The 23,103-nt window shown below is 38.9% G+C and overlaps 1 protein-coding gene across 1 annotated transcript in view; it reads right to left on the bottom strand.

The window, feature by feature from the left end:
* Positions 1 to 15,385, bottom strand: part of FRK (fyn related Src family tyrosine kinase) — a gene marked incomplete at both ends in the record, with an annotated part of 52,210 nt that extends 36,825 nt beyond the window's left edge. The window contains one exon of the mRNA XM_080615897.1: positions 14,955 to 15,385. Coding sequence (XP_080472023.1) covers positions 14,955 to 15,385 — 431 coding nt within the window. The remainder of the gene's footprint in view (positions 1 to 14,954) is intronic.
* Between the last annotated feature and the right edge of the window lie 7,718 nt (positions 15,386 to 23,103).

The raw sequence follows: 23,103 nt of genomic DNA, 5'->3' as shown, positions 1-23,103 counted from the left end.
CTGATCCTTGGTGTTGAATAACTTATCACAAACTAAAATGAAGACTACCCGCGTGCTTTCTGTGTGCGACACGGAGCTTCTGAGTCTTTTCACAACGGCAGTGGATGGAATAAGTCTGGTTTTTTCCACATGGGAAAACACAGAACATGTTAATAGCTGTGAAAAACTGAAGGTTCAGCAAAGATCTATCAAAATTACAGAGCAGCATCAGTTTATGTTATGTTTTATGTAAAAGTATGCTTGAAAGTGACTGTCTGTAGCAGCAGACTGTAGGTTCCACTGTATTTTGTATTTTGTATTTTTGTATTTCAGAATCACAGTGTGATGTTTCTTTAAATAACCATTACAATGTGAGACACAGTTTTGGAAAATAACAGATATTTTGCTCTTTGTATTTGGATAATATTTTGTTAATGTTCTCATCAACAGATTATAGCTGACTGGTTGGCATTTTTCCATAAACACTAAATTTATATTAAGACTTGAGAGAATTTTATTGATGAGATGCCAGAATATGAGGTGATAACAGAAAAGATGTAGAAGCAAAAAAAAGGAAAGAAAATTAAGTTATGGTTCTCCATATATTTACTAAATAAAATATAGCTTAACTTGTGAATGTGTTCCATTTGAAAATTTTTCACATTTAAAGTTTTTCTGGTTTCTGTTTTTAAATGGAGTTTACATCAAAATTAAATAATTTTTTCTTTTTATTTTTTTTTCAGAAGGCATTAAGTTATCTGAAAACAAGATACAGCCAAGTAATACCTCTCATTTTATTTCAGACCACGTTAAATATTTTGATTTGATGCAAAAATAAAATGGAGGACTCTTGAGAAACACTGCTGTTTCTTTCTTCCAGGAGAAGGGAGTGATTTTTCCTTTCTTTCTTCCCATACTTATTTAATCATGAACATGAGAACAAGGAAATAAGTGGCACATTCATCCATGAAACAGTGGATCTTTTATAGAATCACCATAGAATCATAGAATGGTTTGCGTTGGAAGGGACCCTAAAGATCATCCAGTTCCAACCCCCCTGCCATGGGCAGGGACACCTTCCATTAGACCAGGTTGCTCAAAGCCTCATCCAGCCTGGCCTTGAACACAGCCACAACTTCTCTGGGCAACCTGTTCCAGTGCCTCACTAACCCCAGTGAGGAACATCTTCCCAATATCTAACCTAAATCTCCCTTCTGTCAGTTTAAAGTCATTACCCCTTGTACTGTCACTACTGGCCCCTATAAAAAGTCCCACTCCAGATTTCTTGTGAGCCCCCTTTAGGTACTGGAAGGCTGCTCTAAGGTCTCTCCGGAGCCTTCTCTTCTCCAGACTGAACCCTCCCAGCTTTCTCAGACTGTTTTCACAGGAGAGGTGCTCCAGCCCCCTGATCACCTTTGTGACCCTCCTCTGGATTCAATCCAATAGGTCCACGCCCCTCTTGCGCTGGGGGCTCCAGAGCTGAATGTTGGGCTCCAGGTGAGGTCTCATGAGAGCAGTAGAAGGGAAGAATCATCTCCCTCAACCTGCTGGTCACGCTTCTTTTGATGCAGCCCAGGATACAGTTCACTTTCTCGGCTGCGAGCACATGCTGCAGGCTTGTGTTGAGCTTCTTGTCAACCAACACCCCCACATATTTCTCCTTAGGGAACCTTTCCACTCAGCCTGTATTTGTGCTTGGGACTGCCCAAACCCAAGTGTAGGACCTTGCGCTTTGCCTTGTTGAAGGTTTGTACAGGCCCACCTCTCCTGTGTTAGGGTCCCTCTGGATGGCATCCCTTCCCTCCAGCGTATCAACTGAACCACACAGCTTGGTGTCATTGGCAGACTTGCTGAGGACACACTCAATCCCACTGTCCATGTCGCCGACAAAGATGTTGAACAGCACCTGTTCCAGTACCAACCCCCGAGGATCAAGATGTTGACTGCAACTCTTTGAGTGCAGCCATCCAGCCAATTCCTTAATTACCGAATGGTCCATCCACCAAATCCATGCCTCTGCAGTTTAGAGACAAGAATGTCTTGTGGGACAGTGTCAAATGCCTTGCACAAGTCCAGGTAGATGACATTAGCCACTGTCCCCTTAGCCACCAATGCTGTAACCCCAGTTTAGAAGGCCACCAAATTTGTCAGGCATAATTTGCCTTTAGTGAAGCCGTGTTGGCTGTCACCAGGCACCTCCTTATTTTCAATGTACCTTAGCATAGCTTCCAGGAGGATTTACTCCATGATCTTGCCAGTCACTGAGGTGAGATTGTCCACCCTATAGTTCCCCAGGTCTTTCTTTTTTTTCCCTTTTCAAAAATGGGTGTTATGTTTCCCCTTTTGCAGTCAGTGAGAACTTCACCAGACTGCCATGACTTCTCAAATATGATGTAGCTTAACCTCTTCTTCCTCCAGGTCCCTCAGATCCCACAGATGCTCATCAGGTCCCATGGACTTGTGCACCTTCAGGTTCCTTAGATGGTATTGAATCTGATCTTCTCCTACAGTTTTTCATTCTTCCAGTCCCTGCCTTTGCCTTCTGCAGCTTGAGTGGTGTGGCTGGAGCACTTGCTAGTGAAGACTGAGGCAAAAAAGCCATTGAGTACCTCAGCCTTCTACATGTTCCATGTGACCAATTCTACCATTTCCTTCTGGAGAAGGCCCACATTTTCCCTAGTCTTTTTATCACTGCCATACCCATAGATTTCCTTGTGGTCCTTGACATACCTGGCCAGAGTTAATTCTATCAGAGTTTTAGTTTTAAAATTAGTTAAAATGAAGCCATTTAAACCTATTTAAGCCTATGTCTCTGATATACCACAGTCACCATCTTGCTGGGATATACAACATGCATAGATGCTCACATACAGTAATTTGGAGAACATACCACTGTCACATCAGAGGTACTCCTTTTGGGACTGAATGTACATGAGCTACCACCAAAATTAGGCAGATCCTTTGCTACCATTTCTTTTTAGCAAGAAGGGAAATTTCAGGCTATTGACAGGAAAAAAGCTTTATACTTCTAGACTCAAGGACCAGATTCACCACATTTACATTGTGTAGCACCTTTTTTAAAAACATATTTTAATTTTACTACTCAACAAAATCTTGACTTTAACACTGAACAGTAGCTTACTCCACACAATCCCAATGACTGCAATGTAACTGCAGTAAATGTGTGAAACACCCAGCTACCCTGGCAGACTGACCTTGCGTATACCTAAGACCGAAAAGGAGCTCAACATTGCACTAACAAATCGCTCGGGGAGCCCAGATGAAGAAACTGCAAGAGATTACTAGTTCATGAGAAGAGGGCAGCAGGTGTATCAAAGAGGACTCTGAGCCTCTGAAGTCTGTTTTGGTCTGAGAAATATCTTTGTTTTGTGTTACTCCATTGTTTTTGTTAGAAATAATAATCTGTGCCCTAAAGAAAGGGCCTGCCAGGGCTTTACGGACTTTTACAGTAAATAGCTGTGTGGGATTGTTTGGATAAGGTAATGTTCAACAGTGAGTAAGTGTGGGAAAAACCACCACAAGGGTAGGCATTTCCTCTTACACTCTAGAACAAATTTACTGTGTTGTAAACGTACACAAAGATTACTTGAGCATTAGTCTAAAAGGTCCATGACAGGTTGTGTATAAACCTTTTCAGTAAGTACTTCAGTAGGCCACAACTGTACTGTTGTGTGATTCTGTTGTAATTTTTCAATAGTTGATAATAGCAGTTGACTGTGCTTCAAATACAGAAATTAATTTGCCCTGAGTCTTTGCAATGACAAACCATTGCACTTTTGGCTACTCTTGCACTCTGTAATGACTGGAAAGTGATTATTTCTCCTGTAGGGATAGTATTATAATGCCTAGTGCATGAAATCTGCAAATTAACGTAGCTCACACAATGCTAGTTTCACTGCAGAATAGGAACAATAGATAAAAAACCAGCAACCAAATCACAATCTGATAGAGTTAATTTGCAGAAATCTCCATAAATAAATCTCATCCTTTGAGTCCCAACTTTGGTATTGTGTAATTAATTTCAACATTTGCTTTCATTCTCCATAATATTGGTCATCTGCATGCTGTATCATTTAAACTGCTCTGAAGTTCTTCTATATGAGAAAATAAATGGTACATTAAAGTGATATCATATCCCTTTTTCTGTGGTGATTTAGTTACATAAGTCCCTGGTATTCCTCCTACTTAAGAGACTAAATTCAATCATCAAAGTTTGCTCCCAGTAGTGGTTTTGTACCTAGATAAGGATTTCATTGCGTTTCAAAGTTGTTCTAAAACAACTTGTCTTTGGGGTCAGTGAAAGGCTAGCATTGGCTTTAATGGGCATTGCCTTGGATGTTGGGTGTGAAATATAGCCATATAATCATCTCCCCCTTAAAAAATGTAAACTGTGTTCCTCAGATCCTATTTCTGCTGGATAGTGTTTTCCAAATAGCATTGTAAAGTCTTTCATCAATGCTAGCAGTACCTGTATGCATTTGTTAACTCAAATGAACAAAAGTACTGATTTACTACCATAATATACTCTAAAAGTAGCAATAACTCTGCTATGCATAACAACTGAGAAATAAAGCTGAAACCTTGAGGTAGCCTTAATGTTGACATGGTACAGAGAAAACAAAAAACATCAATAGATTTAACATTAAGGGAAACTCAAAAGGACAAGAAAATGTTCAATCATACATTCACTTAAAACCATTACAGCTTCCAAAAGCATTCAATTGATTTTCTTGAGAAAATCATTCCTGGGAAATTATTTCCTTTTCTCCCAGGGAAACTCACCTCAGTACAGAAGAAATGAAGAAACCATCAGAAAGAAAAAGCCCCACCTTACCTGCACAGGACACTGGTGTCAGAGGAGATCTCTCCTTCTGTTTTGTGCCAAGCTCCCTTTTGGACATTCACTTGGGCACATTCAGCCTATCGCCAGCAGTCTGAGCAGACTCCTACCCTCTCTCAAGTCAACTTTCAGTGGAGAACAACCAGGTCAATCTTGTCCCCAGAAGTCTCAAAAAGGAACTGTGCAGTCTGGCACTCCCAGGTGACCCTCAGCCAAACAACAGAATGATTCCTTCAGATGGTGACAAATTTCTTAACCAAATGGTCTCCAGGTTTTCAGGGCAACCTTTTCAGGATGATAGATGGGAAGGGTGGCACACTAAAGACACCTTTGACTTCAAGAAATAAAACACATCAAACTCCATATCAGTTGGTATATTATCAGCCCAAAACCCACACACATGGTTTCGTTTGTAAGAGATCACAACACCATGTTAGAAAGGTATGTCAGCATCAAAGGAAGTTTCTGGGTGATTTTTCAAACATTTTAGCTCTGTAATAAGAACAAGATCTCATTTTCTCTTTTCTTTCCTTGCAGGAATTCAGAAAACTAATCATTATCTTTCCAAACTAATCAAGTTGTCGTTCTGGAACAGCAAAAAACATCCAGTGACTTTCTATGGATAAAAATGATACTGATTCATCCATGCCAGTGGCTGAGAATATATATATATACTTCTAAGCATAAATCTGCAGGCATTTGGGAAAAGCATACAATAAAAGAAATAGAAAGCCAAGACATAATTTTTTGAAGCAGAGGTAAAGATGACCATAAGGGGATTTGGGAGCAACCACTTCCTCCAGCTGTTGCATTCCAGGGACCTCCTGCTAGGCCACTGGACCCCAAACTGGGGGACACAGGGTGTCTGCCCATGCTGAGGAATGTAGCTGGTGCTTTCCCGTTTGCAGGTTCAATCGGTGGTGAAGACGGGTATGTGTCTCAAAGACACACAGACACAGAGGAGTCACTGACATGGCCAGTCACACAGTCTGCCACAGACAAGCTGCTGCCTTCAACAGCACTCATGTAGGTGCTCACAGGACTCACAAAGAGCACAAGCACAGTCCCTTCCTCCTCTGCTTTGGCTGGCAGAGCTAGAAGGTCACTAGTGATGGCATACACACCTCTCTCTAGATTCACAAGCACAAGCACATTTGCAGATCCCCCTCCCCTCAAATACCAGCACAGACCAACATATACCAGCTTCATTCAACAACCCTGATCTGATCCCAGCCCCTCCTACCCACACTCATCTCACACAAGAAGGTCCCCGCAGCAGCTGATTTCGAGACATACCCCAGTGGGTGGCGGCTGAGAACCCTACCCACTCCAGCATCCGGCATTGAGACCTGGCTCACTCCAGCAGCTGACACCTCAGGTCAGGGCACCTACACCCTTGCTCTGACTTCAGTTGCTGGCCCAGTACCCAGTCACACCAGTCCCCACATAGCTGACAGTCCTTGCAGCACTCACCCATGGGACAGAGGGTAAGGTTACACTCTCAGGAAGTCAAGAGGGTAACAGAGAGATAGTTAAGAAAGGATATAATGAGAAAACAGAATATGGTGACCAGGCATAGGGCTCAGTCAGGCAAATGTACTGACTATTCCCATTTTACATGTGCACAGCATCTTTTATACCCCTTTCTGTCTCCCCCCTCTTTATTCCTATCTAATCCTTTTCCCCTAAACCTTGCTTTATCACTTGACAGAGCTCCACAAACCCCTCCAACATCCTGGACTCACAGGTGTGCATCCCTATTGGTTGCAAAGTCCAAGTTTGTATGTCGTTTCTTGATAGCCCATCAGTTAGTGTGACTGACTGGGTTTATTTCTGATTATTGTCTTTGTTAACATTAATCGGTCAGGTTTGGTGTCTCTGTGTGTTTTGCTATGGGCAAAGTCCCCTCATAGTCTTGCTGAAAAAGAAACATTCTCACACTCCACATATCCTTATCAGTGAATGTGACTGAGCAGGCTTGTCCTCATCACCACCTCCCTCCACACATGTCCCTCAGGTTTGTCTCTGCAGGTTCTTGTATACGGCTTCTTTCACCACATACCTTAGGGGAGCAGAGACTCCTTCTATATACCCTTATAGAGACTTCCACTAACTGAAAAGATCAGTAGTTTCAAAAGACTGAGTTCTGTGAGTTCTCACAATTTCTGAAACCCATGGTGTATATTCATTCCCACATGTGAGTCTTAGAGTTCTTTTTTATCTCTTCTTTTGCAGTGAGGTTTGAAAAGGTGTGCTGCAAAACCATTTGTGCTATAAACACAGAAAAATGTTATTAATTAAACTAGCATTGTATCTGCTTTAGTGAGAGAAAGCTAAGGGAAAATGCTTACCGATGTTACCGCAGATAAATTTATAATGCAAAATATAGATTATGGAGTAGTCTGCATACAAATAATGAAAATGTCAATTAGTGCAATCCTTTATGGAAACATCACTTATTATTTAATTCACTCCTTTGTTTTTCCAATTTTTGTTAAGATCAGTGTACCAGCATAGAAAAAAAAATGTATTTCTGTTTGATTAAAGTGATGAAGAAAAGGAAAGCGTTCATGATCAATATTTTGTTTGATCTTCTGAAAAGCTATTTCTAGATGAATCCTAGGCATGTCTGGAGAATTGAAAACTGCAAAGATGTGGATTTCCATTTTAATGTCTTGTAAACTCTTTCAGGTTTCATAGTTATGAAGTGCAAACCTGCATGTCAACATTTAAGAAAATGCCTGTGAGGAATAAGCTTCTTAACTAAAGAAGTTTAATCTCTTATTTTGAAAGTTCTAACACAGGAAGGGTCATCAAGTATGTCCCATATGGTTCTATTTAAAAACCACTGAAAACTCTTTTTTCTTCCTATATGTAGCAGTAAATATGTAATATTTCATCTTTTTTTAAATAGTACCTAATAAAGTATATATATTGCTATGCATATCTTGCTTGCATAACTTGAAAAGGAACAAAACATTTTATTACAGAAAAGCATCTGAATCCTGATTAATCATATTTTCTCTACTAATCTGTTTTAAAATTAAAGTGCAAGTAAATTTTTTGTTGTCTAAACCAGGCTATAGAAGGCGGCATCATTATTATGTTTGCACGAGGCATTTCTGCTATAACCTCATGCTGAAGACAATGTGTGTAAGATAATAACAGGACACACCCTGGGTTTAGTTCCACATCTTTGATAGGAAGCAAAATGTATCAACAGGTAAATCCATGAGGGTAAACTCACTGAGGTCTACAGCCTGGGCTGACTCGAGTTGATTAGTGTAGATGGGGCAGGCAGGTGTGGTCTGTAAAAACTGATCCCTGAATTTGACAGGGACCTGTGCAGCTCTATGATTTCCTTTTGTGCCTATTTATTTTGATGTTGGGTCTTTTTGAGTCACTCCATGATTAAGCAAGCAGCAATCCGGAAAGAAGAAAGTCGAACACTTGTTTAGGAATACAAAACTTTCTGCAGGGACGATAGGGGGTTCTGTGGGGTTTGGATTTTGGTTTCTGTTGTTTCATTGTGGATTTGGGCTTTTTTCCTAATAGCTTGGTCATTGCCCACAGGCACGAATAAAGAATTGTGCAGTGTCAACACCTGCACTTCTGCTAAACAGACTTGACAATAGGTCTGTAATTAGATATGGCAGTGATGTACCCTCTGACATTGCTTATACAATAGTTCCAGCCTCTGGTGAAGTGCAGAGGGAACAGATCAAAGAAAGTGGACAGGCCTGTGGACTTTTCATAAAATCCTGTCTTAAACACAATAATGGGGGTAGAGGGGTCATTGGTCTGACCGTGAAGGATATCTCTCATGTTTTCATGACTTAATCTCTTCAATACAGGTATGATCCTATACCAAGAAAGCCCAAAAGTCTTCTAAAAACCAACAGTGCTTTTTACATGTTAGAAAATGATTCTTCACAGAGATATATGACCTAGTTTGTTTAAAATCAGCCTAGCTTTAGAACTTCTTAGCCTGGCTGAACCGTTGGTTACTGTTTTTCAGTTCTAAACCTACTCAAAGATCAGTCAGCTCTGCACAGCTCTCTATTGTGCTACACAGACAGCCATCAAAGGCAACTATTGAGGAAACAGTAACCATTGTACAATATCTGGCAAATGTTTTTACAATAACGTTGCTCAAAATCAACTAATCTATGCTAGCATGCACAACGTTAATTCCTACCAAGTCTGAAGAAAAAACATCCAAGAGGACTATTGAGTTATTCTGTCCAGTATATGGTCTTTCTTTTTTCTAAAAGGCACTGTAAAGGCCACCTGGGTTTCACAGTGCAGTAAGAAAAACTAACTGGCTACATTTGTAGGTTTTAAGGGTATTGCTTCTGGTCTTACCATGAATTATTGTCTAATCTTTCACAACAGGGTAATGGAAACTACTATATCATTATTATACTGTATAATGTACACACTAATTTTAAATAAAAACAAGGTAGGAAGAATTTTATTCATCTCTCAGAATTTAAATAGGCAAGGTTGTATATTTAGAAAACCACATGGTGTCCTGGGTTCAGCAGCAGCAGTCAGTTTTTCTCCTTCTTAGTAGCTGGTGCAGTGCTGTGGTTTTGACTTTTGGCCTGGGAATAATACTGATAAAACCGATGTTTTCAGTTGCTGGTCAGAATGTTTACCCTGACCAAGGACTTTGTAAGTCTCATGCTCTGCCAGGGAGGAGGAGAAGCCGGGAGGAAGCAGGGACAGGACACCTGACCCAAACTAGCCAAAGAGGTATTCCATACCACAGCACGTCATGACCAGGATGTAGAACTGAGAGTTCCCGGAAGGGCTAGATCACTGTGGGGTGGGGGTGAGGTACCGGTCAGTGAGCAGTTGTATTCTCTTCCTTGTTATTTCCCTTATCATTATTATTATTGGTGGTAGCAGTAGTGATTTGTGTTATACCTTAGTTATTAAACTGTTCTTATCTCAACCCGTGGGAGTTGCATTCTTTCGATTCTCCTCCCCGTCCCTCTAGGAGTGGGGGGAAGAAAGGTGGTGGTGGAGGGGAAGTAGAGTGCGTGATTCTAATTTACGGCCTGGGCTTAAACCACAACACATGGCCAGAAAATAGCTGACTTAAATTGAACAAATTTGCATGAATTGCTCATCTACAATGCCATAATTCCTTCCAGCTTTCTGAGCAGAGACACACATTTTCTGGACATGGTTATACACATGGATGTCTAAATACTTCTGGCACTTGACAAAATCTGACATTTCACAGTACTGTAAATTACCTCCTTTTGTTTCCAGTGTATCTTGGCATAGTTAAGAAATGAGCAAAACTGAAGACAAACTTTGAGATGTACTTGAAGACAGCACTGAATGCTCAACCACAACTAAAGAAGTGATTACATTTTTTGTCTTTCAATAGTATTCAATCATTTAAGTTCAAGAAAGGCACTCCAAAACATGCATGCCAGTTCCAAACTTTGGGTACTTGAGATGCTATAAACTCAAGGTCAAAAAGCTTCAAAATCGTGATCTTCTGGTTTTCCAATACACACGTATTTTCACAGGGCTGTTTCGCATGGTCTTAAAAGTATCAGTCTTACAAACTTTGTCTATGGTGTGTATGTACATGCGTATGCACACACAAAAGCACATACATAAAATATATCAAATGAAAGAAAAGATGAAATTTCAAATTAAAAAAAAAGATGGAATTTCAAATGAGTTCACATACTATTATTTCAATGATTTATAATAAATACATATTTTTATGATAAAGAAACCTTTTCTACCAAAACCTATATGACAATAGCTATTGCATTTAATGTTAACAGGATCCAAGAATATGAGAATAGCCTTCTACTACTTTGCGTAGTCATGTAAGCAATAAGCAGTTCTAATACAAGGGTTAGTGCTGATGCTGATGGTGTCTTCAGGAGTTTGTACTGTAATAGAGAGAGAAATTATGAGACTGAGAGAGAGGGAGTGCACAGAAACCACAGTGAATTACATTCAGTTTTCTGAGCTGCTAAGCAGAATCTACGGTTTCCCTTTAAAAAGGGTCTCCAGACATTTTGGCTCTAAATACCACTTTGAAAAATGACCTACATAAACTAAAGATACCCCATCAGCCTGACTTTGCAGAAAGTCTGAAACAGGTCAGCCCAAGGAATGCTTTATTGTTCACATCCAGCAACTCAGATTCAGTGTATGAAACAGTTAAAGCTGAGCCAGGTCAGAAGGTGATTGACAAAAATAACCTACAAGTCACTTCTGCTTTCAAAGAGCTGCTTAAAATGCTCATTGTGGAATTGACTGGTGAGGTTTCTGTGATTAGGTCTGGGGCTCAGTTTCCACCAGCTGGGAAATTCCTATATAAGAAATCTGTCTGAAATATGGAATGTTTCTGAAACTGGCAAAAGTTTAAAGTAATCGTGATCTTCTTTGACCTAATCTACTACGAATTGTGTGGATTTACTTCCCTCAGCACAGCAGTCTTGTGTTAATAATGTTGGCATGAACATGTGTATGAAGTTGACTTTCAGTAGTCAACTGGTCCATCAGGATGGCAGGTAAGACCCCCTCTAAGAACACTCTTCCCTTCCTCTAGAAATAAAGAATTCATGTCACTCCTGCAGTGAGTTCTTTTTGTTTGGTTGGTTTGTTTGGTTGGGTTTTTTTTTTCTTCAATACAAGTAACTGTACAGCTGGGCTGTATTTGTTGTCCATACCAATTTCTACTGTGTCGTTTTCTTGTTTAGTTAAAACAACTGGCAATAATAAAATAAGGGCAGGTGAATGCATTACTATGGTTCCTGTTTATAGTGCAGAAAAGCAGGCACAGAAAGAGCACAGAGACAAAAAAGGTCAAACTCCTTGCCAAAGAAATCTGTTTTATTAAATTCATATTCTGGTGTTAATTGAATTGCTCTTTGCTGGACATGCAAGTTGAATTATGTGTTTAAACCCAGAAAGAAGAGCATTCTGATGCCATCAGATTAGGCAGATACAACCTCACTCGAACTTCCTTAGAAATGAAAAATCTGTCTGGCTTGTGGTCTTAAATGCAATCTGTGATGCAGAGAGAAGAAAAGCACCAAGTGTTCTCACAGTGGCTAATTTATCATTAGCATAGTCTGCATCTGCTTTTGTTCAGATACTAAATAAAATAACAATTTTGTAGTAACAGATACATTTTCTCATGCAGTGAAAGTTCTCTGTGTGACTATGATTTGCTAGACGAATGCTTCCCCTGCTTTGTCTCACCTATTCCAGGTAGGGCCAGGAGAACACACCTGTCTTCAGAGACACTAGGCACAATCCCTTCACAATACCTCCACCTGACAGGTTGTTGTTAGTATAAGGAGTACTGCAGGTGCTAGAAAAGATCAGCAATAAGAAGATGCTTTACTGGTAAATATAAAAATGAAGAGCCTTGTTTCCTTGTTTCCTCAGTCTGTCCAAACCAATCTTCATGGTAGCAGGTGTGCATTCCTTGGACTTTTTTAATCTTATGTGGCACACATTTGGACTGCAACGCTGCAGCAGGCAAAACCCAAGCCATGAATTTTTTTTCACCTTCCCCTATTCACATAGATTGTTAATGGTTTTATCCAAGTGATTCACACTGGAAGGGATCACTCAAGCCAAAGAGAAACTTTTTTTTTAACATGATATTATGCATAAATAAGAAGTGTTTGACTTTTGGCATAAGTTGTCATATTATATAATACAAATATTTTAGCAAAATGTAGTATAAACGAAGTCTTCCTTCAATTTTAGCATACAATTTCTGCCAATAAACTTTGGTCTGAGGAGAGCAACACAGTAAAGAAATCTCAGTCTGTCTCAGTTCTGATGGAACATTCTGATAGCCAAGGATACATGAAAATTCCCTTTCTTATAAATAGTATTTAATTTTTATTTTCCTCAGTCTGGAGATACTGCACATCCTTTCTGCCCTTTCATCCAGTTATTTATCACCTTATCAGCACTACATCAGTCATATTTGATGGAGTCAAAGAGACTTCCAGGAAGAAAAACCGTTATCCAAATGAGGACAAAGAATGAGTTTCTCACTTTTCTTCTTAGTTTACTTCATTCTCTTTTATACCAAAGAAAAGTTCAAGAAAGACTTTCTCCCTGAAAAAAAATCACAGGTGCTTCAGCAAGGAAGAGGGTGAGTGAAAAGGAATTCTTGGAAGAAATTGTAGAAAGGAATATTCCAACTGGATACAAAGCAAAAAAAATCCTCACTAAAAGTGGGAGAGGGGAAAGCTTGACAGGGAATTCCCAGCTAAGCAAATGGGTCTAATTTTATTTTGGCCATGTCTGAGTTTGGAGAATTGCTTAAAATGTCTTTCAGAGGTCCTTTCCTCTCTCAGTTAGCCTATGGTTATATGTGTGTGGCATGACAGCAATTTTTCATACATAAGAAAATCACTAAAGCCAACTGATTTAGAAGGTAATCTGAGAAAAGACAACAAGTTTAGCCAGATTAACTTTGGTATGAAACTAAAAAGAGCTGTAAAAGCTCTCCATTTTCTTATCTCCAATGTTCTAAAAATCTATAAAGAAAAATCTTTAGCCAAAACTTAGTCTTTATTAAAAAAGGGAGAACGGTATATAAAAGGAGTAAAATAAAATTAAATCGATTCTATAACAAGAAAACAACAAAGGTTATCAACAATGCACTTTAGCAACCTTAACTTTGTATTTGATATTGTAGGTACAGAAAGATAAGAGGGACCTTAAAAGCTCAGAGTGTTGTACAACTGAGCAAAATTACTTTCAAACTATTAACAGCAAGCAGAAATCTTAGATGACTTGTAATAAAACTAGTTCTTGAAAGAGAGCAAAGGCCAAGCTGAGTTGAATTAGAGCCTACAACCATTTCTCTAGTGGTTCAGAAAATGCCATTCCTGCAGATTAATTTCTGCAATTGGAAGAATTCTTCTGAACATTGAAAGGGTTGTCTGCCTGAATACAGAAATAGAAACAGCCGGTCAGACTCTAGAAATTAAGGTCTTCAGGTTAGACAGGAATCTTACAGTAGCCCTAAGATGCCTCTAGCACAACTGATAAAAGACTGGCATAATTATATCTGAGCCAATTTTCCTAGCCCTTGGCACTATGGTGGGCAGATCACATCAGAGCTTATGTTTCAGGTCCAAATGAGATTTAACTGAAAAGATGCAACATCATCCCTCTAAAGTCAACATTAATTCTGAGACTAATAATGAATGCTATTTCTCCTGTCTCTTTCCACACATAATTTCTGCCAAAACATACCTCTGGAACTGCAGTCAGACCTACTTAAGCAAACACTGCCTCTGACTGTAACACACATAAATAACTCTGCATCCCAGGCTGACTCAGATCTTACTCATCCTCACTAGGGAGCTAAGGAACAGATTTTGTGTGATTTCTGCTCTAGTTCAGAATATTAAATAAGATTGGACATGTTTTGACTGGGCAGAAAAACATGGACTGCATAATTGAACTCTGTGAAAATTTAACAAATTAAATTTGTATTCTATTGCTATATCCACTCTTTTGCCCTTTGCAGTACTTACTCCAATTTAGTTTCTCCTGAGAGCAAAGGTTTGCCTCCAAAGAAGAAAAAAATAATGCAGAGAAAGCCATCAAAAACTTAGCTGTTTGAGACCCAACTTTTGTAAGAAGGTGTAAAGACAGCTTCCTAAAACGGATTAATTGATAACTTTGCAGCTGGCTAGGTTGAAAACTGTTTAGGGCAGGGGTCATCTCCTTGTACTCTCTGGGAAGCATCCGACAGACTCTTACAGTTATGCAAACAAAAATAATGAACCATAGTAGTGCTAACCCACCTGCTATTCCCAGGCAGTTCTCAAACATGTGATTAGGGTATATCAGAAAGGGAAATTATTTAAACCAAACCAAAACCTTCAACACTCTGCATTTTATAATTTATTTTCTTGTGACAACAGTGTCCTTCCCCTGAACGCGCAAACTACAGTTATCACTGATAGGACCACTAGAGGCTGACTATGGCAAGGTGCTCCTCAGCAAGAGAAAAGGCCATAACTTCCTGTCCCAATCCTATTTAACCTGACAGAAAAGATACTGTGCTGTGCTTTACATGGGTACTCACGGCTCAGCTTGGATGCTCTGGTCAGCAGCTATGTAGTTGGCAGGGATGTAGCCCTGGAGCTTGCGGCCAGGACAGACTGACCCTGTTGGCAGGAGAAGCCTAGCATACCACCAGCCCTCATGGGATGCATCCAGCACTTTAAGCTTATCCCCAGCGTGGAAGCTCAAGTCCTCCTCAGTGCGAGCCTCGTAGTCGAAGAGTGCCACAAATGTGCAAATATTCACCAGATGCTGGCCAGGCAGTGGAGGTAAAGGTTTCTGCTTTATCTTACTGTCTCTGTCATTCTGTTCTGCTTGGCAGTCATCTTTTACCACAGCAAGGTTGGTGAAGACTTGGCCAACTTTCTCATCCTGCTCACCATCTCTCCCTGAGAATAAGAACGGGATGCAGGGTTCCAAACAGGCGCAGTGCTTCTGACAAAAGTTTCCCATCCTGTTTCCTTGTGCCTTCCTCTGCTTCTACTTTTCTTTCTGTTTTCCCAGTTGCAATACCCTTAGACCAATTTTTGCACCATCAACATTATAGTGTTTTGCAGGATTTCTTCTCTCCCTCTTGCTTCCGCACAAAATGAAACAACTCCTGGCACAGCTGGAAGCTTCTCTCTGAGGCCCACTGAGCGCTCATTACAGGCAGCTCCTGGATCGGCACTGAAACCTGAGCATTCGAGTGCTGGAGCACATGTGGAGGGAATTTCTCACTTCCTCTTCAGAACAGGAAAGCTGCGCTAGGCTGAGCTCCGGGAACCATGAGGGAGCGTGGAGCCTCTTCTCCCACAGCAAAACAACAAAGCCAGAACATCTAAGCAAGGGAGGCTTCTCAACTCTTATTATTTGGGATGGGTGTTTTCTCATCTCAGATAGGGTCCTGTCATCTGATCAGCAGTGAACGCCTGTAAAGTTTGTTCTGGTAATGATTAACTAAGCTGACCTGCCCATTTCCTTAGCAGTCTCTGACGTGGACAGCCTGAATATTTCTCTTTGTTTCCTGGTTTGCACTGGTTTCAGTTCCTGGAGGGAAGCCTTTGCTTGCCTGAGGCTGGTAGACGCCCTCACCTGGACTGCATCTGTGGCTTCTGCTCTCACTCACACTCGGGGAACTTTCCCCAGCTGAGCACCTGCCCTTCAAACCAGTCCTCTGGCATTTCCTTTTACTGAGTTGGGTTTGGCACTTCTTACAGGGTACTTCAGGCATGGGGCTTACAGTAATACAGCAATAGATTTTAATTCATTCCTTATTCTGCATTTTAAGGAAACAAAGACACTTGCCAAAAAATGTTGCCCTAGATGGTTGGCTAATTATATCAACCACATATAAAAGTGACAGCTGCCTTCCAGTCACCATATAAGCTAATAAAACTACATTGACCAATATATTCCCATTTCTAAACCACCTATACACTGGCATACAGACATCCAGATACTGCTGTGCCAAAGGAGCCTGGAGAGCTGACTGCCACATCCCAGTACTTCAGCCCAAGCTTTAAAACAACTGGAAATCACCACAGCCTGGGGAACATGCAATGCTTGCGTCAGGAAGCACAGGAGATAATCTATCTGAGCAATGTGGTGGCATTTCAGTAAGAAGCAAACTCTTACAGAGGAGATGTCAATCAAAACCCACACATGAACCTATAGCTTCCTGGTGATAAAGAAAGCTGGCTCCTTCTCCCTGTCCCCCAGGAATAACTGCTGTTTTCCTAAACCATTTACACATCTCTCTCAGCTCCATTTAGAGTTGCTGGCTTCTCTTGCTTTACTAGAAAGAAAAGCCAACTAAGTCACTTAGAAACCAAAGCCACTTGTTTTCATTATGTGTCTCAGTCCTCTATAAATGAGGAGACCAGTGGCACAGGCAGAAGCCTAGTGATGGACTTGGAGCTGTGGGATGACTGGAAGAAGTTCCCACTGAAACTTCTTCACTTTCTGGTGCATCTCCACTCAAAAGGGATGGGGAACTGCTTATCTAGTCCTGTTCTGCAGTGCTGAAAAAGACATTGAGTAAAGATGAAAGTACTATACACGTTAAGTGATCAATAAACCTCACAATCTGTAGTGAACACTTTGGGTCTGGTAAAAAAATGGCATACTGATTTTGCAGATTATGAAAATTGCATTTAGTTTCTGAAGCACCACTGGAGATTATTTTTTCTCCACAACAATTATTAGTCACTACCCAGATCAATAAAAACAGAGATACCCAAGAAATATTTTCTTTTATTGGCTCTGAAGGACAATAGGTAAAGTCAGAAAAGGCCTGTGTTGAAAAAGAAACTACCTTCATTAGTCTTGTTTAAAGAATTGTCTATATTTACTAAAATCAGACAATATTAGAAAAATTGTATTAAACCTGGGTTTTTTTCTGTTTAACTATTTGATTGGATTTTCCTGTAGTTTTGTGGTTCTGGCAACTTGGGCATTAATCCAGCAAAGATTTGCATACACATTTACTGCACAGAATAGTTTCATCATGACAATAGAGCTACTTGCGTTGTACAGAATCAATCTCATGTATGGTTCTTTTTTAGTTCAAGACCCATCTTTATGCTCAGGTACCAATATGAATACACATTAGAAATCACACTGCATTCACTGAGACCACTCAGATAAATATTTGTAACTGTAGCTAGAATGGGGCTTAAGCCTACAAACATTTGTGTATATGAGTATCTTACCTGAAATAAACCCAGGCATTAAATTGATCTTGTCTCCAAATTTATGGCCCTACTTGGCTTTACAAGACCAGAAAGACTTTTGCTGGAAGTGATCAATAACCATAAATCAGATTACTTCCCAACCAACTCTTCAGGATCAGTTCTATTTATGAAACAAGCAGGCTTTAACAAATAGCCATGAAATTCAGTAGTCAGATTAAAAACTCTCCCCAAAAAGAGGGAAGAGTGTGGTTACTGAGAAATGCTGAGCAGATTCCGAAGTCTGTATGGGGCAGGACTGTGGCTGAGCTGTGGTGGATATGCTGAAGCAGTGCCTCTGCAAGGCTTTGTTCCCATCCTGGTTTCTTCACTGAGGATTATCTGAATTTCTGAAAATAAAGCAGTACTCTATCTCTTAGAGGCTATATAATTTTATCACAGGCAAGAAAAAATGAACAGGTAATAAAAATAGTTCTTGCTGGTTTTACTGGAAAAAACCCAACAAACCCAACAGATAAATCCCATAATCCTAATTTTCATGCTCACAGTTTGGAACAAATCAGGATGTATATTATGGGGCTTTTCGATATAAACTATTGTCCGAATCCTCCCCACTGGTATTACATATAATTTTACAGGATAATCTTTGCAGCAACTATTTCTAGACTTAATTTAGTTTTGTTGCTTTGCATTTCACTATATTTTCTTTTTCCAGAGGAGGCCAAACATATTTGTATTGCTTACTGGCCCTCTATTCTTTAATTAATTTGTTTTGGAGGCTGAGTGTCAAACCAGAAATTGTCCAAATAAATAAGCCACTGGATGTAAACTGTCTGTGAAAGACTTAATCAGACATATTGATGAATTTTATTAGCAAAAATGCTTTCAGAAGGACACAAGAATCTCACCTCATTTTTACAGCCAGCAATAGCTAGTGAGAAAGATGATTATGACCAGTATGGCACGTTTACAGTATGGATACTGAAATTTAGTATTCTGATCCATATATTATTTAAAACCTCATTAGTATTGCAAGTAGTTTCTTGAAATATGGAACACCTTAAAGAAAAGATGGATCATTTACAATCTGCGTATGACAGGATGATATAAACTTAGATTTTAGAAAAGCAAACAAATCTGTTCAATCTAGTAGTACTTTCCCCCTTCAAACTAGACAATTCCCCATTGCTTTTAAAGTATATTTCCTTGCTCAATAAAGAAAAAAGTTCACAATGAGGCTATAGGTTTGAGAATGACAGATATCTGAAGTAACTTTTTATATTTGGCATATCACTTGCAAAGCCCTATATAAGTAAGAATCTTGCAAAGAACCTTACACCCACTTAAAGGATTAATTTGCAGTACTCTAAATCCATTAAATCAAATTCTAATTAACTGGAAGTCAATATTCTTTAGGCCTTGTTTATTCTACAAAACAATCATGTTTAAACATGGTGGTGAAACACATTTCTCTTAGTTGACTGAATGGACAGAAGAATAATGCGTTAATATGATATGCTTTAGTAAAGTTAGTACAAACCTAATCCACAACACTGATATTAATTGAAATGCTCTTTGAATGAGGTACTGTTCTGCATGAATTAAGTTATCAAGCTGAGGCATATTAAATAAGTACATATAAGATTTGAATCCATAATAATTCAAAAGTCTTGTTCTAGATATAATTTTTATTTCTGGTCCACACTTTCAAAACCAATCTTGTACAAGTTTTCATTACAGATATTTCCTATGTTTATGGATTTGTATGTGGTCTGTATGGAACTACAGGTATAATTACATAAACCCTTAGAGTTTTAGAAAAACTGAACCATCCTCCACCTCATAAATATGCTGCTCTGTATTTCAGAGACAGAGAATGGAGATCACTGAGCACCAGCCTTTGGTACTGATGATACATGATGTTTGAAACAATTTCCTTATGCCATGCAGAGAATTACAGCCAGAACAGTACTCTGCTGGGGAAAAAAAGAATATTCCAAGACAATATCCACCATGAGTTTTTTTAATAAATATGAGTCAGTTCAAAGTGGAAATTGAAAAAGAGAGTGCTTTTTTCTTCATAATAAGATGAGATCACAACAGAAACATTTTCCTCCAGAATTGTTTCAAATTTTGTAAAAAGGAAAAACCTCCATGAGGGAAAATGAGAAATTAAGACATAAAATACAAGAATCATAATTAAATAATGTATGAAACTTCTGCCTGTAGCATAACTTTCTATATTGTATAATCTTTTTCAAGTCATTATACTGATGCATTAATATATGCTAATTTAAATATTTGATATATTATACCTCACTTAGAAAAACATCTTAATACATTATGATAAAGCAAGAAAACGTTCCAGCAAAGTAAAATATTCGAATAATATGATCTTTACAGAAATTATAAGAAAAGTAAATGAATACTGCTCTGAATCTGTGCTTGGGAAATAATTTAAATGATTGAACATTTTAAAGTTGTGTTGTTTGGGTTTTTTTTTTTTAAGGTAACAAATTAAAATGGAGCACAGTAATTTTTTTATTACAGCTGTCTTTTCAGCTGTATTTCTTGCCATTTTCACATTAGAATGGAACACATTACCACCACTTTGTAGGTTTTTTAAAAGCCATTTAATCAGCACTTCCATTTTGTTTCTGTAATTCGCAAATTGCCATTCTTTTCAATGAAAATAAATTATGTGTGTAATTTTATTCTTGACAAGATTGTTTATTCTTATTGATTAATCACTTTCCTGGTTTTGTGTATAATCTTAAACCATAAATCCACAAAGACATAGAGTTATGTTAGATTCGGCATTTGCCAACCTTAAATCTTTTACAATCGTAATGAGAAAACTCTGGCTATTTATTTTCATAAGGCTGACCCAGTAATCCATCTCTACTCTGAAAAGCATTAAAAGTACATTTTCAAGTGCTTCAGTGATGAGGGTTGCTTATTTATTAGCTGAATTTGAGCCTAGAACAGGCTACGTCTGACAACAAATGAACACAATGCAATAAGGCTCTGTCAAGAATTGAAAGAATAGAAACTATCTTTATTTGTTCAAACAATCAGATCTCGCTCTGCCTAATATAATGTGAGTTTTGCAATTATGTGCAATGGAACCAGACCTCAGCCATTATTTTTCAGTTTATCGTACATTATTCTACATGATATACAGCACACACTGCTAAAAACTGTAAGTTAAGTTGCTTTCCATGAAGCAGCCTTTCTAAATAAAACCACTGCAGCACTCTGATGCATGAAAAATACTTCTAATCGAAACTATCTGTGAGTGGGAAAAGATATGGTAAGTGGATGACAAAGAATTATCCGTGAACATGACTTTCCCATTCTTTTAAGAAAATGTATTCCAAAACTGACCCTGTTATGAAGAGGTTTTAAATTTAGAAAGTGTATATATTTATGAAGATTTTATGACGGGTCAAGATAATTTCTCACATAACTCTATCTATGCTATGCCACAGATGACTTACGAACATGATTTACCATCTCTATCTTAAGAAGTCGCAATTGCATCAAGAGAGGCAGAGAAACCAAAAGAGAGATGGATGGAAAGGAATAATATATCAAAGTACTGTTCTCATGATTTCACCTGTGAATGAAAGTGTTGGGGTTTTTTCCGAAAAATAAAATCAGCACTCTCTCCTGTACTGTGTATGTGAGAGAGGCAAGGAACTAAAACTTAGAATATATTGATTCACTATATAAAAGAACCCATCTTTTCAATTACTTTAAATTACTGAAATATTACACGCAAAACCAATAGAAAAACATTAGATATTAATTTTAGAATAGAGTAGTTCAGCTGACAGGGACCTACAACTGTCTAGTTCAACTGCCTGACAACTTTGAAGCTGACCAAAAGTTATAGCATATCATTAAAGGCATTGCCCAAATGCCCCTGAAACACTGACAGGCCTGGGGCATTGACCACCTGTCTAGGAAATCAGTTCCACTGTTTGACTACTCTTTCAGTAAAGAAATGCCTCCTAATGTCCAGTCTAAACCTTCCCCATGCAGCTTCAAAGGATTTCCATGTCTCCTATCACTATGAGGGAGAAGAGATCAGCACCTTCCTCTCAACACCATTTTTCTTTTATTCTTCCTGCTAGGTAAACCATACTTACACAGATTGTTCCACATCGCTGTAAATTGTGCACACACTAGGATTTTGTGCAGATAAAATCTCTACAGGAAAAGGGCTGGGTCTACCATCAGTTCCAGTGATTATATGTATCCTGTGCATGGTCCATCAACCTGCCGAACTAAGTCTCCCTCTCTCCTTGTATATTTTCTATATAGTTTCCTATCTCTTGCTTTCTTTCTGCTGTATCTGTCTTTCACGGGTATGAAATGAAATGTTGTACAAAGAATATCACCAACATGGAAGACACTGTCTTTTCAAGCCAGAGGAACAGGATCAGAAGTGCCTCAGAGTCCCTTCAGGATGTGCATTTGTATATTTTCCATATTAAAAAGCTATAATCTTGGGGTTTACTTCAAAATTATATTGGGAAACAGCAGCCAGGGCATGAATTAAACTCTGGAAACAATCTATCTTAAACACCATACCATAGCTATGGCCAAGGGCACAATTGATTTAAAAACTGTTTTCTTATCTACCCATCTTCAGAAGCACTGGTATAATCTGAAGGTCAACAAATGACGATGCTTAAGTCACTTATTTCTTTATTTGACCCATTATAAATGGTCTTAAAATCATGGTTTTCTTACTCTGAAGTCAGTGACAATATACTGTAAACATTGGTTTAATTGAGAGCAGGATTTAATTTTTACGATTAATCACAGAATCACAGAATCCCAAGGGTTGGAAGGGACCTCAAAAGATCATCTAGTCCAACCCCCCTGCAAGAGCAGGGTAACCTAGAGTACATCACACAGGAACTTGTCCAGCCGGACCTTGAGTATCTCCAACGTAGGAGGCTCCACAACCCCCCTGGGCAACCTGTTCCACTGCTCTGTCACTCTCACACTCTCACAATTAATGTTTCATTATTTTTTTTAGCAGATATTGACTTATGTTTAGAATAGTCTTTCTGTAAAAGTAAAGATGCAGTACGTGATGTTACTTCTTTACCATGTTTCATCATCATTCTGGCCTGTCTCCTGTGTGCTCAAAATAGAGTTTTACAAATGAAACTGATGCAACTTGTACTGCAAATATGTATACTCTTACTCTTCTTCCTTTCCATTTGTTTATGTGTTCTTCTCTCCCTCTCTCCTATATCTTTCCTCTATAGTTTCCTACCTCCTCTTTTCTTTCTGCTGTATGTCTTTCACAGATATGCAGTGAGATGCTGTACAAAGAACACCACCCAACATGCAAGACACGGTATTCGTAAACATAAGGAAAGGGGATAGGAAGTAAACACTTTTAGTGATACTCACCTGCAGTGAGCACTTGTGGTACAAATTTCTGTTGTACTAAACAAAAGAATTCACTCTCCTTCT

This window comes from Psittacula echo (genome assembly GCF_963264785.1).
Source record: "Psittacula echo genome assembly, chromosome: 4".
NCBI classification, from domain to species: Eukaryota; Metazoa; Chordata; class Aves; order Psittaciformes; family Psittacidae; genus Psittacula; species Psittacula echo.
The sequence above is the reverse complement of the archived record's forward strand: the minus strand, read 5'-3'. Positions and strand labels throughout refer to the sequence as shown.